The 19,047-nt window shown below is 39.6% G+C and overlaps 3 protein-coding genes across 3 annotated transcripts; 1 reads left to right on the forward strand and 2 right to left on the reverse strand.

Annotated features, from left to right (window-relative positions):
* The first annotated feature begins 1,813 nt into the window (after window positions 1-1,813).
* On the forward strand, window positions 1,814-4,716 carry LOC140764523 (protein PLASTID TRANSCRIPTIONALLY ACTIVE 16, chloroplastic). Its single transcript, XM_073103123.1, has 5 exons — window positions 1,814-2,410; window positions 2,758-3,216; window positions 3,304-3,372; window positions 3,755-3,813; window positions 4,027-4,716. Exons 1-5 carry the CDS (start codon window positions 1,976-1,978, stop codon window positions 4,553-4,555), a joined length of 1,551 nt encoding a protein of 516 aa, XP_072959224.1. The 5' UTR covers window positions 1,814-1,975; the 3' UTR covers window positions 4,556-4,716.
* A 77-nt stretch (window positions 4,717-4,793) lies between these two features.
* Window positions 4,794-8,460, reverse strand: LOC140764521 (ethylene receptor 2-like). Its single transcript, XM_073103121.1, has 2 exons — window positions 6,365-8,460; window positions 4,794-5,525 (listed from the first exon to the last, which is right to left on the reverse strand). Exons 1-2 carry the CDS (start codon window positions 8,030-8,032, stop codon window positions 4,980-4,982), a joined length of 2,214 nt encoding a protein of 737 aa, XP_072959222.1. The 5' UTR covers window positions 8,033-8,460; the 3' UTR covers window positions 4,794-4,979.
* A 3,292-nt stretch (window positions 8,461-11,752) lies between these two features.
* On the reverse strand, window positions 11,753-13,766 carry LOC140765571 (uncharacterized). The gene has a single exon (XM_073104719.1). The coding sequence runs from the start codon at window positions 13,484-13,486 to the stop codon at window positions 12,578-12,580; it is 909 nt and encodes a 302-aa protein (XP_072960820.1). The 5' UTR covers window positions 13,487-13,766; the 3' UTR covers window positions 11,753-12,577.
* Between the last annotated feature and the right edge of the window lie 5,281 nt (window positions 13,767-19,047).

The following is a 19,047-nucleotide window of genomic DNA, read 5'->3' on the forward strand; positions in this document are numbered from 1 at the left end:
GCTTGTTTGATTCTAGAAATTAAGTTGGTAATACCTTGGTCCATGACAAATACATCAAAGTTAGGGACAAGCAAAATCTTTGTGGCATCCATCATTTTTTTAGAATGTAAATCAATAATCACAGATGGGCTAGGATTTGAGCACTTGAATAGAGAGATACTATGCAAATCTAGGTTGTGAACTTTACTATTCATATTGCATTTGCTGCTGAGCTGCAAACTGGTTTTGGTGTTGATTCCTTACCCACCTTCCTTGAATGCAGATTCCTGTTTTGAGTTAATTCTAGCCATTATGCAGAGAAATAAGCTATTTCTATAGAAGCAACGACCACGATATCTAGTAAATTATGTAAGTCTTCTCTTCTGCTAGCCCTCTTCTCTCTTCCCCTCCTTTTCAAATCTCATTGAAATTTATGGTCTTTAGCATTCTTAGGTTCATATAAGCTTTAGAAGTTAGACCTATTTTCTAAGCTGAAATTTTTAGGATATTACTTTTAAAATTAGTAGGGAGTATAACATAAGAGGAGTGTGTAGATGCCATTCTGACATGTTCTCTGCCAAGCAGTTTCTTTGCAATAAGAATTGGATGTTCTCAAGTTAGTAAATAGTACGATTGTTGCAATCAATTGATGTATTACTCCAAACACCTGTAGTTTTAGGACATTGTGCAAGTTCGACGGTGCTTCTTTATGCTATCAATAAAGAATTTCCTCAGATGTTTTCATATCTGGGTTAAATCATATGACTGTTAAGCACTAGCCAGTGCTGGAAATTGATTTTGTTTTGGCACAGGAAAGATCATTAACTGCTTGAACTTTTTTTAACAGAGTAGCTACTTATGCTTATATTGGGACCAGAACTTGAGAAAAAAAAGATGGGAGTATGTAGCCATCAAGTTCTACCACTTTAGGCAATTATATGCACAGTTTTTTTTAAGAAACTCTGAATGTACATAGTTACCCCAAGTAGTGTTAAATTGTATACGTGGGTATGATCTACCATCTGTTATGATACAAACTTTCTGATAGTGCTTTTCAATAGATGAGCTGCAAATTCGATAACTTCTGGCTTGGTGCATCTATTCCATTTGATGCATTACGATGGTTGAAAGTCCCCTCTTTTTCATGCCATTCTATTACTGACCTCCGGCTGGTTATTTCATATTTGCTGCAGAGAGACTAGCTATATCTATCATAAGCATGTCAGCTATCGAACTTTTGCTAGGTGCATATCTTTTGGGTTTGCATGTACGACTCGACTACTTAGAATAGCTTTAATTTCCCCTACATTTCTTCTAGGTTGGATAATTTGCTTTTGGAGTTGAAAAACAAAATCCCAGGAAATAATTGAAGTTGCTTGGAACTTTTTTCATGTCTCTAGGGAAGAAATATACACAAGGAATTTTTGCACTGCTTAACAATATAAAATTGGATTCTTCCAGGGCTTTTACGTGTGAGCGAATTACATTGGTTATCCGTTCACCCAAGGGTTTTGGGCTAAAGTCCTTGGGAGGTTCCATGTTTCTCCCCCGTATATTATTTCCATAATATAGCTCTGGACAATAAGATCGTACCCAAATAAGGGCAAGAAATTTATTTATACCTGAGCAGGTTATTTTTAGTCCACATGGCTGCCACGTAGCCACACTGGTTAGAATCGCGATCGCTTTTTAAAAAAAGTGTTTTATTCAATAATAAACCTTAATTTGAAATTAAATTGGACGCAATGTTTAGTACGCATACCAACTTTCGTCATTGTGCCACTTAGGACAAGTCGGCCCTGGGGGATAGTCGAACGTCTGGTCTATAAATTGTCTCTGGGGATAAAATAATACTGCGTGGCCTCATTCTATTGGCCCAGTTCTGCTGCATCCCATCCGGAGATACACGACTGGCGTCTCATCCTCATACTCAACACCCAATTCGCCCCTACTCCCGAACACACAGACCCAGGAGCCCTCTCTCTCTCTCTCTCTCATGGCTCCTGCTCTCACCTCCCATTCCTTTCGTCTCAACTCCGGCCTCCGCCTGAAGTCCAAAAACAAGAATCCCAAACCAACAACAACCGTCATCTACGCAAAGCAGAACCCTTTTGGATTCGGGAAAGCCAAAGAGAACTCGTCCGAAGGGGAAGCCGGAGCTGAGGCGCTCAAGATATCGAATCCTTTCAATTTTGATTTCGCTAAGGCTCAGGATGTGAGGTCTCTCATACCGGTGGTCACCTCTCCTTCGACCACGCTGTTTCAAAGCCGGGGACGAAAGGATCCACAGACGGTGTTCGTCGCCGGCGCCACGGGGCAAACCGGAATTCGGATTGCTCAGACCCTTCTTCGGCAAGGCTACACCGTGAGAGCCGGCGTTCCTGATCTCTCTGCTGCTCAAGAACTCGCTCGCGTCGCTGCAACTTACAAGGTAAGACGATGTGAGCATCGCTTCCTATTAGGAAAATTTGCAACTAGCACGACCAATGTCAGTGCTTTCTCTTTCTTTTTCTCACTAAAATGTGTTTGATAATGTCGTTGATCCTTACTAACTCCGAGGTGGCAAGTATAATAGCGTAATATATGCGAAAATAGTGAGTAAAATAAAAGGTAAATTTTATTTTACGAATAGCAAAACTGCAGGGTTCAAAAATGCCAAATCGCTAATGTACATGATAATACGAGGGCCTCGTATGCAAAATTTCCCAACTTTTGATGGCGTAACGGCGGATTTTTCTTCTTCTTCTTCTTCTTCTTCTTCTTCTTTTCCCCATGCAGATCATCTCGCCTGCAGAGTCGAAACGATTAAACGCGGTGGAGTCGTCCAACGGCGAGCCAGAGGCGATCGCGAAGGCCATCGGCCCCGCCGCGAAGGTGGTGGTCACCATTGGGCCAGCCGAGAAGGGCCCCACAGCCGAGGTCACCACCGACGACGCTCTCCAGGTCGTGCGCGCCGCTGAGCTAGCAGGTGTCGGCCACGTGACGGTGGTCTACGATGCCGGATACGGTGGGTCCACGTACAACGTGCTCGACGGCATCACGTCCTTCTTCAACAACCTGTTCGCGCGATCCCAGCAGCTGACGCTGACGGAGTTCTTATCCAAGGTGGTGGAGACGGAGGTGAGTTACACGCTTATCAAGACCAGTTTATCCGAGGACTACTCCGAAGAGAGCTCATACGGATTAGTGGTATCCGAGGAGGGGAGCACTGTGGGAACACAAGCCGAGTACTCCAAGGTTAGCTCTAAGCTTGGTGTTGGAATATAGTTAGCTGCCTGGAGAAGAAGTTTTGATATCTATATATGCATGGCTGCAACTTTACAGGTTTCGAAATCTCAGATTGCGGCGTTTGTCGCTGATGTTTTTTCCAATACATCAGTCGCAGAGAATAAGGTAAGCATGCATCTCTTGCAATAATTAGATGGACATTGGATTTAATTATTGTTTATTGTTTATTTTGATGTCAAAATTAACCTTTTAGCTACGTATACTTCTTTAATAAGGAGAAACAGTTCCTGGATCTAGTAAAAGATAGCTAAAGTTACAATTAGAGAATGCTAATAGGAGGAGTTGGACAAACAATGGCATTCAAAAATTTTGGAACGGTCTTATGAATTTATTGTTGTAAAACTCGTTCTTGTGAGGGATTAGGAAGAGACAATTATAATCAGCTTCTTTTTGTGTATAATTACTTTATAAAAATAACTTGAAATGCGTTAAGGAGTGTGTTTACTACCGTTTCCTCTATTTTAATTGTAATTCTGCTATTTTTCAGGTCGTTGAAGTCTCGAGCAGCCCATCAGCCGCATCAAAGCCCATTGTTGAGATTTTCAGGTGATTAATTACCACCTTATACTTGTTATTTTAGGCGATTTTTGTTTACTTTCGCCTCCTTTTTTGAATTCCAAATCCTGCGGTGAGGGAGTAATCCTTTGCTCACAAATTGAGGATGCAACAATTCATAGGAAACTGCACTTTTATTTATTATTCTCTGATAGATCTGAAATGAACTTCTGTATGATAAATTATTTTTCCCTCACTCTTCAGTACCATTCCTGAAGATGGAAGGAGGAAAGCATATCAAGATGCTTTGGCGAAGGCAAAGGCAGAGGAGGAAGCTCTGATAGCTTCGAAGAGAGCTCGTGAGGCTGCAGAGGCTGCTAAGAAGCTTGAAAAGGAGGTGAAAAAGTTGTCTGAGAAAGAAGCTCAGGCTGCTAGCCTTGCTGAAGAAGCCCGAGAAAGAGCGGAAGCAGCAGGATCATCACTAGAGAACATATTGAACAGAGCAAAGGGATTTAGTGGAGACTTCTCCTGGGAAAAGTTGAGTTCACAATTGGCAATTGCAGTTGCTCAAAATCCTGACAGCAGCCCAATAACACAGCTTGCCACCATAAGAGGCCAGGCCAAAGCTCAAAGTTTGCCTCGCCAAAAGGCGGTCATAAAACCATCCCCTCAGAAACCGAAGCCGTCTAAACAGACAACTCCGAAACCTAAACAGACAACTCCAAAACCAGAGGTTAAAAAAGCTTTTGGTGGTCTCTTCAAGCAAGAAACCATTTACATAGATGATGATTGAATCATGAATTCTTTTGCTTCATGATGCTGTGCTGCAAGGGGCTTCGTGTTTTCTGGAATCTAACGCAAAATTTTGTACATCGATGTCCAACCATTTGCACCTCATTCTGTTGAGAGTTGAATAATTATTGAAATGATAGCTACCTCCTTGCACATTTCTAACTCAAAGCAGTTATATCTGGAGCGAACAAACACCACTACTTAGTAACAGTCAACGGCATTCCGGAAAGTAGAGGAAGGAAATGAATGAATGATTTGCATTGCCACTGGAATGATGATACAATTTCTCAAATTCTACTAAAAGAACGAACTCGACTGAACTTATCCTGTGCCCCAACCCTTCTCTAAGATTTCTATAACCCGGTAAAAGGATTCCTAATGGAAAAAGAAAAAGAAAAAGAAAAAAAACACTGTTGATTGCTAGGTCAAAGTAAAAGTGGTGGATCTTGTATTTTCTGGGTGATTTGCTGTAACTCTTCTACCATATCTTGGAGTATAACTGGCTTACATACTACACCATGCATTCCTTCCTGAAGGCAACGTTCCCTTGTGTCCGCATCAGTCTTGGCAGTCAAGGCAACAATCAGAGGACAATTTTCTATCTGAAGCTTCTTAATGCGAGTGGAAAGTTCAAGTCCATTAGCCTCAAGAATCTGTAGGTCAATTAGTAAAAGGTGGAATTTGTTGCCCTTCAGATGCAGCATCTCCAAGCAGTGGTACCACGATGATGCTATCGATAATTGACACCCTATCTTTTCAAGAAGCTTTGAAGTAATGGATATGTTATATTGATCACCATCCAGCATGAGAATTTTCATCCCTACAAATGAGCATCTACTTGTGTCAAGCTGCATATACCTTGGGTAAACCAGTTCGTTCCCTGATTGTCCTCGCTGCAATCTGATAAGCAACTTCATATTTCTCTGTAGATCTGGTGATAACGAGGAAATTGAAAAACCCCCATGCATGAGCTGCACAAATAAATCACACATCAGCCTCCACGAGAAATGTCTGAGGTTAGAATGGATTAAATGCCAGAAGATTTATTAAAATTCCAAGAAAACAGGGACTGATACTAAAAGATCTTCTGCATTTCCTCATGCTTAGCTCACTAGCTACATATTGTTGAGTTTGTCGTCTAATTAAATAGTTCAATTTTTGTGCTAACCTCTTACAAGAAGTAAAATTACAACTATTTCCAGGGTCTGAGAATTAAACATCGGAGGCAATTTAAATACTTAGAGAATGCTGATAATGCAATGGAAATTGTGGATTGGTTTCAAAAAGGCATAAAAATATTCTCCGCAAGTATAATAATATTTACCATTATGTAGTTCATCCAATCGTAAAGAATCTACAGTACTTTATGATAACAATGAAAATGATAAGAAAAGAAAATACAATGAAGTTACGACCCGAAGTTACGACCATATGGTGTGCTCTTTGAAGTTAATGTCCACCATATACAGAATTGCACATGAACTTTTATCACATGCCAATTCAACAAAATTCTAGATTCATAGAATAAGCAATTCGATGAAAAGCCAAAATAATATATAAGCATGCTTTCTTCTACTCCCTAATGCGTTCAATTTTCTTTTCAGTCATATTTCTTTTGCATCAATCCTGTTTGATGAATAAGTTCATGGAATTATTACTGTTGACCTTGCATAGTGACAATAGGTTTTGGAAGCACAAAATCCCAGATTCAAAGAACAAGTTTTGTATTGCCAGAATAAGATAGCTGACAGTATGGATAATTAAGGTAAAGAAGCGCTTCATATGAGCTGAAGTAACCAAGAGAACTTACTCTTGCCAGCTTCTCACAGATTCGAAGATTACGTGCATGGTCAGGAACTCTGTCTCCAGGCTTCTCTGCACCCTTTCTATTATTCGTTGTAAGTAAACAAGTTCTCCTGACCTCAAACTCCAATTTAATCATACCGTTACTAGCATTCTGCTCCCCCGATATGTGATTGGTTTCGAAGCCTCCAGCTCTAGAAGTACCTTCTGCAGAAACTTGAAGGAAGACAGTCCCTCTATCCCCAAAATCCAACGCACTCCTCACCATACACAACACAGCCTGAATTACCCGTCTTCCATCACCAACCACAGGTCTGATTTTTTCCCCAGAAACAGAGCATTCAAATGATACACCTTGGCAAGCACACAAAATCCTTGATGTGAACAAAATTTCCTCTACTGCAAATTGGATGTGAAATGGCCGTAGTTTGAGCTCCAAATCCAATTTCTCATTCTCAAATTTACCAACTTGGGCAGCTTCTTCCATAAGGGAAGACAACACAAGCCCCCCTCTCACCATGGCCATCTGCTCTAAGCTGAGCTTCTCCAGCTGCAATGGTGAGAGCATAGCGGCCGTTGAACGAATCAGCCCAACCAATTTCTGCGTCATCATGCTCTGGAACGAATCCCGTGACTTCTTCGCCAGGACAGCTTCTTGGTTCGCTAGATCCAATGCTAGATTCTGCTCCAGGAGCTTCTCCCTAATAAGCAGGGACTCTTCAAGAACAGCAGCATGCGAGAGAGCAGCCGTCACTTGGTCGGCCACCACTTCAATAATCTCAAGCTCATGGTCTGTCCAGTTCTTGTTCCCACGAGGGGGAAGCACCAGGACAAGTATAGCGTATGCCTGCGAATTCTTTACAAATTCCGGCTTTCCGCCACCATCACCGAATTGTAGCAACGGCAACCTTATTGCGGCTGCCGAGCCAACCGGCGTCATTGTCCCAGTAGCGCTTACCACCAAAGGAGAATTGGGTTCAAGTAACACGACGCCTGTGGTTTCAATGACCTCAACGACGTCGGGATCGGCGGAGGCGACTGAGACCAGCTCGAGCCAGTGGGGCTCGGGATGGAGCCGGTGGGTGAGGGACATGGAAGAGGGGGTCATCGGCATCCAAATTGCACAGTCTTGAAGGAAGAGCGCGTTGGAGAGATGGATCAGGGTTGTCTCGAGAATCGTGTGGCGGTCTAGCGTGCGGCGGATATCCGCCGTGAGCATCCGCACGTGAAACGAAGCAGCCTCTTGCCGCCGGATGAGCCCCAACTCGCGATCCAGATCCCTGGCCTTCTGGCGAAGGAGCCCATCCCTAACAAAGACACGCAGCATCTGCGGGATCAAGGGGATGAGGGAGAAGGCGGTGGCGAGAGATACCAAAGCGGTGAGGAACTTGAGGACGGTGAGGGCGAAGAGGAAGACGAAGGAGTTAGTGAAGGTGGCGACGAAGTGGGTGAGCCCGCAGAGAACAATGAACGCGCCGAACTGGAGGATGATCCACCGGAAGGGGAAGATGGCGGAGCAGGTGACGAAGAAAAAGAGCTCGAGGGCGATGGAGAAGTAGGCGAGCGCGATCATTAAATCGCTCACCTTCTGGCATCGAAGGATGTTCTCGACGCTCAAGAGCAGGGACGGATCTTCCTCGCAGCCGGCGCAGCGAGCGTAGGCAGATGCTTGCATGGTGTTCGACGAAATGCCAAGGCGGCGAGATGGGAGAGAAGAAAAGCGGTAGCATACTGGAAGCAACAAAAGAATAGAAGAAAAAGGAAGAAAGATAGAAAGATGGAGAAGTGTGTGCGTCTGTGTGTGAGAGAGAGATAGAGAGAGCAGCTGGGGACTGAGCTAAGTTCAATGGATCGGTGCCCACAAAGGAGGAGGGAGTTTTGTAGTAATGTATTATTGTATTTGGAAGTGGGCTTTGTTTATTATTAGCTCGCTCTCTCTCACGGTGTCTTTATTTGTCTCTTACGGAGTACCAGAAGGTCGTCTGTCTGACAGAAGTCCGAGGAATGGGCAATAGTTATGGTCTTTGTGACCTTTGTCAGCCCGAAGAGACGGGATGCATTTATTTCAGCCAGGAGCCACAGGAAGAAAGGGGATGTATGCAAGAGACGCCATGGCCCAGGTGGTTAGAATCCAATATCAACCATACAAACTATAAAACTAAGATTTGGTACTCCCTACCTTTTAGTAGAGCTTATCTTCTCATCACTGGCTTTAACTAACAATTTAAATAATCTTCATTTAACACCGTTTACCGTTTATGCCCTCGATTTCCTTTGTTTTTATCAATTTGAGTCCTATATTTTTATTATTATCATATTTCGTTAATTAATCTGTTAATTGAATTCAATCAAACTCCTACATTAAATTAATTATATTATAAAAAATAATCTTTATACTTAATTGACCTATACTCAAATCAACTAAACTTTATACATCATCTATAACCAAATCTAAATACCAAATTCATAATATACCTCAACTTAGTATACTAAAGAATTAGATTCTGGATCTTAGGCGAATTGCGCTCTAAATTGATGAAGATTAATTTGCCTTTTTGATTACAGTTTTTAGTCATTTTAATAAACTAAATGTTTATGGTTGATAAAATAGTCTCTTTTTATATAATTCTCTCTAATAATGTTAGTGTAAATTTAACCCATAATAATTCTTTTGCACGGATTTGATAAAACATATATCTTGATCTGTAAATAGCTAAAATAGAGAGTATGAAGAGTAAATATGTTAAAAGGTGTGATGTTGCTCGAGGCTCTTCTTACCCCTCCTGCCAAAAGAAATCTAATGCGAGAGATCCAGATTGAGTCTAGTGCTTAGTTGGGCCAATTAGGCCCCATATTGACCAGTAGACCACAAAGTTGGGCTTTTTGAATGGGCTCGTTCTGAGCAGCTTTGACCGCAATCGACCTTCACATGGGGCCCTAAATTAATTTTAAAATGTCACAGGTTTGAGGCCCTAATTTATAACCAATGACATGATAGATTCTAAATTTAATGCTTAAACTTAAGCTGCACTGCAATAGATCTGTAGTTTTGTGGCTAAACATGTGAATGTGATACGGGTGTAGGACGTTGTTTTGGTGGTGGTTGGGTTAGTAAGTGAGGTAGTAGTTGTTTGATGTTGTTCTGTTTTGGGTGTGTGTTGGTTAGTTGGTGGAGTAGTGTGGTTTACTTTGTTACGGGATCCTGCTTCAACTTTGGAGCCGAGGTAGTTTGGTTGTTTAACTCTCTTGTTTCGTAGTAAATCAAAGCCCTTTTTTGTCTTGTGTTCAAATAATAATAATAATAATAATAATAATTAATAAGGTGCTGCTCTTATGCTGATGTTTAAGCTTTGGTATAAAGATGTATATATATGTATACATAAAGATGCATGCATTTGATTGGAGATGCACTTGATGAGCATGTCAGTGAAATTGCGTGCATGCATGACTATGGTTCTCCGCCTATTATATTTGAAGAGAGAGAGAGAGAATCTACCACATCCTGTGAGAGGATTAAATATAATGCTCAAGTTGTCTGTTGTTCTAATCCACTAACTAAACAATAATAACACTGTACAGTACTCTTGATTCCATATTCTCTTGAGATAATTATTAAGCATACACACACTGTACCACAGCATCTCCTAATTAAGCTCACTAGAGAACTCATCTCCTTCAATTAATTAAACTCCCCCCCAAAAACCTCATTTTCTCATTCCTTTGTTCAATTGTATATAGACAGGATCATCGGGCGGGCCGGGCCGGGTTCGGGCCGAGCTTTTCGGGCCAACCGGGCTTAAGTATTTGTCCATGGCCCGACCCACCAATCACTCGGGCCGGGCCGGGTTCGGGCCGGGCTAGAATAGTCTAGCCCGTTACCGCCCGTTGGCCCGTGAGAGATCGGGCTAACCGGTCGGGCCGGGCCGGCCCGACCCACCAATCACTCAGCCCAACCCATATTTTAGCTATTTTTAGAATTTTTTTAACTATTAGCTTATTTTAAAAAATATATATTTATATTCCTCTATTTTAAAAAAATTAAAAAAAATTAATTTTTTAAATGTGTGCTTAAAATAATGCAAAACGGTATAATACCAAAATATTTTTACTGTAGCAGTGGTAACATTACTGTAGCAGAAGGGCAAAGTACTGTAGCAGACGGGCGGGCCTAGTTGCGGGCCAAACGGGCGGGCTTTCGGGCCGGGTCGGGCGGGCAAAGAGCTGGCCCGTGCCGCCCATGGGTAGTTCGGGCTCGGGCCGGGCCGGGCCTAAACCGGGTCCGGGCCGGGCTTAGCCCGGTCCAAACCGGGCCGGGTCGGGCCGGGCACGGGCGGGCTGGGCCATTTGATCATGTCTAATTGTATATATAGAGAGAGTGAGAGAGAGAGAGATAGCCTGTTGCCCTACAAATTAAACATTAATAAAGAGAGTATATATCCATGGCTACCATGTGCTGGTCCATCACCAGTCACATACCTTTGTACTTTCTCCACATTTGTAGCTGTTCTCCTCACTGCACAAACTTGTCCAGTAGCTGAACATCCCAACGCAAGACAAGACAAAGCCAGTCCTCCCTAGATCTCCTTTATGACCACCCCTTACACACAAACAGTAGTCTGTGGAGAACCAAACTCTCTTGCACCATTTGGGTAACTCCCATCTTTACAACGCTTCTCCCCACACTCTCCTTTCCCATCCTATTCTCTCCATCTCCATCCTTCTTGAGGAAAGCAGCTGCTGGGTATGTTCTTGAATTCTCTGTGGCCCATCATAAAAATCGTCTGAAAGCTGCCATTAAGTCAAAGTTGACACACATAAATGTATATATATATATATATATATATATATATAGGTAGCTAGATTTGTGCGCTGATAGGTATATCCAGGCATCCTGCATGTTTCAAGTGCTAAGCCTTCTTTCAAATCCATGCAGAAGAAGAAGAAGAAGAAACAAAAGGAGATAAGCGCATAATGCGGGTGTGGTTATTCTCCTTGTGGATTAGTAAAATTGAATGATTCCATGAAGTAGTTGGGGTTTCTGTGGCGTGTGAAGCTTTGGGAAGGGGGAAATGAAAAGGGAATATAAACAGGTGAATTTATGGAGAAGAGGGTTTTGGCTCATGGTGGAATACTATTAGAAAAGGGTATCTATGTACTGATGCATTCAGAGCGCATATATCCTAAAACAGACTCACATGCATGTGGTTTACTTCTAGTGTTGGAATGTGTCAGTGACTGGAGCTTGGTAAGTAGGAAAGAAGACAACCCTCATCACTTCCCATGCACTTCAACTACTCAGTGCTTGCTCTTCATACATCATACATCATACATCATACATATTCATACATCATCATCTCTCTATCTCTCTATCTATAACAATACACACATCAGGAGGCTACCATTATTTGTTAGTGGAACACTAATAATTAATGAACTCACTCTTTTGTATGACTTAAATCCAAGCTAGACAATCATACAAATACATGTAAAATGTGAAAGCACACCGTTTATAATTAATGAAACTGCCTCCTTGTCACCCTAATGTGCAAGATATCAAAACACAAGATCAGAGATAAGAATATACATTTATGCATATAATGACTCTAGATAATGCAGCAAAGCAAACACATAATTGATAGATGTACTTGTCCTTCAGAGGATACAATAAAAGAGGCAAAACTAGAAAGTGAAGAGAGGACAATATTTCTGCAATTTTCTTTTGTAAAAGGACTGATCGACCTGACTTTAATATTATGTTAGAATAGCCATTACTATATTTTCAGCAATGTCGGAGCACATGTATTATGACTATTTTCTCGATATATCACTTATATTACTCTTGCAAGATAAATAGCTAATCTCATCTAGAAACATAACTTCTAATTATCTGAACTTGCCTTGGTCCATAAAAACAAGAAGTAAGATGCTTGATATACGACGTTATAAGTTGTACTCAATTTTTCTCTTAAAATTGAGAATTTTCTAAAATGTATCTCACAGTGTCTGTCTCATGGTTACAATTTGTGATATGAAAGATACAAACTCAAGGCAATCGATTTGAAAGATGAACATGGTCATTGACCAAAACATGAGAAGAAAAAAAAGAAAAAGAAAAGGGGAGACAGAAAAATATCAAAAGTTTGAGGAGGAAACATACAGATGAATATGCATGAAAGCAAGACATAATTTTCACTTAGTCACAAGAACGGCTCCGGCCTTACTACTTAACTTTAGGGGGATCTCCGAGCCGGAGCTCGAGATCTAGTTCTTCAATAGGACTAGGGCAAAGTTTGAGTACTCCCGGTGGTTGTTGTTGTTGTTGTTGTTGTTGTTGTTGTTGTTCTTGTTGTTGCCGATTGCTTGAAGAAGGTTTCACATAGAAAGGTAATATTGTATCAATTCTTCTTCTCTTGCTACAAGTGATCATCTCATCATCGTCGTCGCCGGAGTCTCTTTGTAATTGGCATCTCACTTCCCCTATCTTTGAATTATTATCTCTTCCATCTCTTAATCCTGGAACGGTAATTATCTGTTTGGGTATTAGATTTCTAGTGGATAGAGCGGTGGATGAAAAGGGTTCTTTTTGGATATCTAGGATCACAGATGAAGAATAGGAAGGAGAGATCAAGATGTGCTGCTCTCTCCAATTATTTTTTGCCGATGAAGCTGAGGCTTTAGGAGGAGGGAGAGGAGAAGCAACAACACCACAGATAGAATTAGGGTTAGGGTTACAATTGTACATCTCGGAACCAACCTGAGGAGCATATGGTGTAGCTTGTGATGTGCATGGATTGACATGGTGATTCTGATCAACTCCATGATCATGGGTTTCATCACTAGGAGGACTTGAGGATGATTGCTTGAGCCTCGCCCGGTCTCTCCGATGCACGTTCATGTGACCGCCGAGCGCTTGTGCCGATCGGAATTCTCTTCTGCAGAAGCTGCATGAGTAGGACCTTGGAGGCCATATGCAACCACCCAAGTGGCCGGCAGAGTCTTCTGCAAAGGCCTGCTCTTCCCATGACTCGCTGTGGGAGGAGCCGACGGCGACCCTCGTGATTCCAGGGTTGAGGAAAGGCCTTTCGCTTGACTTCCTTCTCGCCAACATCCAATACCTCGTTTGATCCATGGTGCTAGCTCTTGAGTCTTACGGAGATCTGAGGGAAGGGGAGATCGAACTACTGGATGATGCTAGCTAGCTGAGCTAGATGTGTGTTAGTGGGGATTTCGTTAGATGGATATAACTAGATCGTGAAAAAGCATCTATGTATCCAAGTTGGAGACATAGAAAAAAAGTACATGGAAAATCTGTGCAGCGAAGATAAAAAGTCTTCTAAAGATTGGTCATGTAGATGAATATGTTTATGGAGCTATCTATGCTTTTAATTGTCTGATGAGTTTGTTATGCATCCATCCAATAGTAGCTACTTGGGAGGGTCTTCTCACAAGACAGCTCTTGATGTTAAGGACAGAATTAATTATATTATTCTTTTGTTGAAAAAAGAAAAGAGAGTCTATATATTGTTGAAAAAGAAAAAAAAACGTACACTTTTGACAACGCCATTATGATAAATAAACAACTTCCTAACTACGAAACAGCCTAATCTCGATGACCATCATTCTAAGTGGTCTCTTACACTTCAACAACAGTCATAATTTAGTATCTCACTCTGATCAAGTTCAGTTTTGACAATAGATCTATGTTCTCGAATTGTTTACTTCTTATAATAACTTCTATCTTAAATTCCATGTACGTATGCTTTGAATGTGGACTTGTGTATATAAGAGAAAAACAAAAAGGACTTCGTGTATACACATGATTTCTAGCATATATATATGTGCGTGTGTGTGTGTGTGTGTATTTTAGCATGTATCCTGTGATGTATCAGATCATTTCAACTAGGGTTTAACACGCATTAATGAGCATTTACTATAAACCTGGTGAACTTGATTGAGAATGACCTATATATAAAATCACGTACATACGTGAACATATAATTTCCTTAATACACCAAAGCCTTACAGCTACACTAGCTCTAGAATCTAGATCAGTATCTTATTATACTAATCAGTTCATATGTGTGGGCACCAAGCTGCAGAGAGATAAGTACTGAGGGATTAGTTACACTTATAACTAAAACTCGACAAATATGACTAATAGTCGTCCTGGTTTCTGCCCAAGTGTTTCACAGTACCATTTTATTTTTTATAAACATCCAATCATGGCTCTTATTCAAACAGCATAGATCACATAAACAAGTCATAACTTTCTTTTTAAACCTTCAATTGGGGTTTGTTGTCTCTGTTGAACGCATGTGTTTGGATTCTTTAAGCCAAAGTTAGGTCACTAAAACAAATATAGGTTATTGAATTTTGCTTAGTACTCTACGTTCATTTGCTTTCACTGTGCACTGATGATTTGAACAATAAATTATATAATACAGGTAGCTCCCATTTACTTCAGAATTATCTCTTCTTTTTTTTCCCTATGTTATATTAGAAAACGTTCTTCTAGGCTAAATAATGTATCGATGCTCTTGATTAGAAATATTATTCAAATTATTTCATATATAAGCTTAATTATAATTTTACTCTTGATTTGACTAAACTATTTTAAAAATTCTCTCTCCTCTCTTCTACTATTCACCTATCTCATTCCATAAACAAAAAACATACCACCCAGTATAAGTATGCTTACCTATAAGAAAGAAAAGTACTTTAATTTAAATATATATGTTAAACCAACAGTATTTGAGTCAATTTCTTACTTCCTATTGTCCTCCAAATTGTTTGTTGGTTCTTGATTAAAGATGTCATTCAGTCCCTCTACAAAAAGAAAATTGAAAATTAAAGAGTGAAAAAAAAATCTTATATAACATTTTTTTAATGGGGGAAATGGAATTAATACTCTATTGGCAAATGGATTTTAATAACATTCTTATATGCTTTGGAGACTAAGGGTTATCCTTTTCAGACCACCTACCTACAAGGATTAGACAAAAAGGAGGAGCTGGACACAGTTTTCAGCATTAATTAACTTGCCAATTCAATGACAAACCTAGTTTTCTTCCATACTAAAATGTGTTTCAGTCCATAGATATACTATCAATGAAAGGGAGAAAAGATACTATCTATCTTTGGTCATATCGTTTCCAACCTAGTGATTTTTTTAACCCAAGAATATAAGTATATATACAACTAATGATCCTTTGAAAGTGTCAGAAAATAATTATGGGCTTGTTTGGTTTGAGGTTAAGTCCAAAACTTAATTAGTTGATCTTATTTTTTAATCTTAATTTTTTTAAGAGTGAACTTTGTTAGATATAAAAGATTTTGATTAATAAACTAAATTAGGGATTCTTGAACTAACTCAGAGACCCTCCCTTGAACTAAAACCAAACGGGTCCTAAAGCTAGAGGCATGGGACGAGGAAAAGAGAATTCAATGAAATGAAACACTTGAGGTGATCATCAACTGCTTGAGCTAGCAAAAATGAAGCTTGCCTTGTAATATATCCAGTGAAAGCTATAGTACTTAAAAAGCTTGTTTATTGTACTATGGTTTAACTAGTGTTGGCTTTCATGGCTTTGAGGGAGTAGGTGGCTCTGTAGACCCACACGTTCAAATGAGAAGAATGAGACCAAAATGCAGCTAGGAAACTAGGATTCCTAATGCTCATGACTGTCGGTTGGACTTATCTAACCTTTTCCTTGAGCCAAGCCAGTTGATGATCTGTAAGACTGTAACTATAGACACTTACGCAGTAGTACTGATACTTAGATAGACGACACTGCTGGATTATATTCACAACTTTCTTTATTCATTTCTTTCCCTCTACTTTCTTGTTGGTCACACAAAGACCTCTGGATTTTGCTATATTTATGGTGTCCTTTTTGCAATATTTTATACATAATTATGTGACTTGGTGGTCTCTATCATGTGAGATTATGTGTATGCATGACAGGGTATCTGTCATGAAAGATATCATGGTATATATACTCGAGCACAAGTTATAACACCACACTAATGGTGATTCCCTTTTATTTAATTATCTTTTGACATTATGCGTAGGTTTGGCATTATTTGTCTTTTGCTTTTTGGTTGTTAACTCTAAAAGTTTTGGATGATTATTGCAGACCAGACATGCATGTGACTGATCACACTTCTTTCTCTGTAACTATTAAATTCTCTTATCGCCATCCATTTAATTCTGAAATAAATCAAGGTGATATATATATATATATATATATATATCTTTGTTGCTCATGCAATGGTTAATATGATCCTCTACCAAGTACGTAAAATTATGGAAGTGCGTAGTAGTCTTTGCAACCTCTTAACATTATTTTGTGCATTAATGTCTCTTTCTTAAACAGTAACAACGATGCGTTACTATAATGCAAAAAACCAAGCAGGATATGCCAAATCTCTGTGGGCCTCATCTGTTGCATATTGGATATTAATTATTACTAATAAAATAGTAATTCAATAATCTCAATGCAGTGCCGAGGTTGCGTAAAGCATCTCATGCAAGTTAGAATTACTGATAGCAAAAGAGCTCTCACTTCCGCTCACAAGGTAAGCTTTTAGAGTAATTAACAAATAGTTTATTACACAATTTGCGCAAATCTAGAGACTTTCTTTCTTGCTTGTTTTCTGTTGGTAACTTTTGATTCATTCCATGACGACAATCTCACTCAGACACATGCAATCTGAGACTCCGTAATCTTCTTCTCTTATTTATTTTATTTTTATTTTAAAAGAAAAGAAAAGAAAAGGAAGAATAAAAGATCTTGCTCCCGTACCAAGCAACTGAAGGATTTGGGTAGTGTTTTTCTCCTTGACAGGGATGGCAAACTAAGAATAATGAATTCTTGGGATTTAATTATAAGTAAGTACATTGACCGGTATATATGAGTGACCAGCTTATATGCCACAAAGAGAGGTTGTTGTCACTGGAGAACATGGATGCATTCAGAAAACACCAACGGATGCATCATTAGTTTATTAAGAGAATCTATCATTATGATCTTCTGCAAGACTCTTGATTACAATATTCTTGTGCTTTGATAGAGTTAATTATGCTTATTTTACATTCCTTTCAAGTTGATGCTCATCATATGGTTTATGGATTAATTTTGCAAACTGTGGAGTTATGGATTTCTTTTTTCAGCAATTACCAATTAATTTCCAGTGGATAGCCTTCAAATTTCTAGGATAAATTCGAATATCCTGCCGGATCCGAATTTGGATCTTTCTTGGATCCGACCGTTTACTACCATTCCTCTCTATTCCAGGAATAATCTATCCTTGAATTCATTGCATCGGTGTCTTCAAAGTTTATTCTCCTATTTTTATCCGATTTTCTTTTTGCTTCTTCTTCTCTTATCCAGTTACTCTGCAGTGGAGGAATAGGCGGCGTTCGGGGGATCAATCCCATCGTTTTTATTCTCCCCTAGCTTCATCTCCCCGGACTTTTTTTGGTAAGATTCAACAAGCCTGGATTGCATATAAGCTGTATGTGAAATTGCCCTAGAGAGCTTCTAAAGATTGTTAAACGATGTAAACATTCCTGCTCCTTGTCTAAGGATGTGATAGAAAAGAGTTGAAGCTAAATGCTATGGGAATTCCTCTCCATTAGATGATCAGATCTCTGTTATTTTTAGCAGAAAAAATGTACTCTTCATGATATGATTATGAAAGTAGTAGACCTTAGACTATCTCTTTAGATTGAAAATTTCCAGTACTTAATTTTTTTTAAAGTTCTAAGAAAGCCAGTGTTAATTGTGTCCATTACTACGGCATACCTTTTTTTCTTCCTTTTGATATTGGATGAAAATAGACTTCATTCTTGACCATAAAATGCTATGACCTTTAATGCGGATTACTTTGCAAATGTTGCGACATGATTGTTAATGATTATGTACTACTGGCTTGATTTGATCAGTCCAGAAAATAGGAGGTAAGCTATTTAAAGAATATGATGGTAAATATTTGTCGGCCCTTCCATATGATTGTTCATTAAGAATCCTAGTTTGAAATTAGTTTTCTGTCGGAAAGCAGATCGAAAGATTGCGAATCTAGAATTTGTTTGATGGAGATTTTAGATGATTATGTAGATGCCTTTTAGTGAGGTAATGCTAGTAGATTCAGTGCATGTGTCATAGTAAACAAAATGAATTAATGTCTTCTCTTGCTCTGCTACTTTTTGCAAGCAGTTTGGTGGTTTTTTCTTGCCTCATTCTCAGGCATCTACCATACTGTTCACAAAAGTTTGCTGCACTATTGACATATTTAGGTCCTTCTTGGTCATTTATCTGTAAACTTGGCGTTCATTTATCTGAACTCTCCATGTCTTGTCACCTAGATCAAAATACTTGGCAAAACAAGATTCTGACCAGATATACATAAAAGAAGCTTATTTGAAAGAAAAAAAAAAAAAAGAATCGTGATAATCAACCAAGATTTGATTGTTGGAGATAGATATAATAACAAAAGAGTTGACCATAGCAAGAATTGTGGCCATCAATCACCAGCTGCAACTCTGAGAACACCGATAAAATAATAAGGGAATGATCAACCAGGCAGTCTTATAGTTGTGTAAAGCACCTGCTGCAGTCTGAGTAACTGGTCAATGTTATTATGTTAACAGGGAGCAGATTCTCTGCATCCCCAACCACAGGACTCTTC

This window comes from Typha angustifolia, chromosome 8 (assembly GCF_048772165.1).
Source record: "Typha angustifolia cultivar Huaian chromosome 8, ASM4877216v1, whole genome shotgun sequence".
Classification (NCBI taxonomy): domain Eukaryota; kingdom Viridiplantae; phylum Streptophyta; class Magnoliopsida; order Poales; family Typhaceae; genus Typha; species Typha angustifolia.

What these genes read in the sequence shown, in the direction of transcription:
- LOC140764521 (XM_073103121.1), bottom strand. Translation starts at nt 8,032, where the DNA reads ATGCAAGCATCTGCCTACGCTCGCTGCGCCGGCTGCGAGGAAGATCCG. An exon ending in TCTGTGAGAAGCTGGCAAGA is followed by an intron (nt 5,526 to 6,364) that starts GTAAGTTCTCTT and finishes TTATTTGTGCAG; the next exon opens with CTCATGCATGGGGGTTTTTC.
- LOC140765571 (XM_073104719.1), bottom strand. Translation starts at nt 13,486, where the DNA reads ATGGATCAAACGAGGTATTGGATGTTGGCGAGAAGGAAGTCAAGCGAA.
- LOC140764523 (XM_073103123.1), top strand. Translation starts at nt 1,976, where the DNA reads ATGGCTCCTGCTCTCACCTCCCATTCCTTTCGTCTCAACTCCGGCCTC. An exon ending in GCGTCGCTGCAACTTACAAG is followed by an intron (nt 2,411 to 2,757) that starts GTAAGACGATGT and finishes TTCCCCATGCAG; the next exon opens with ATCATCTCGCCTGCAGAGTC. An exon ending in CCCATTGTTGAGATTTTCAG is followed by an intron (nt 3,814 to 4,026) that starts GTGATTAATTAC and finishes CTCACTCTTCAG; the next exon opens with TACCATTCCTGAAGATGGAA.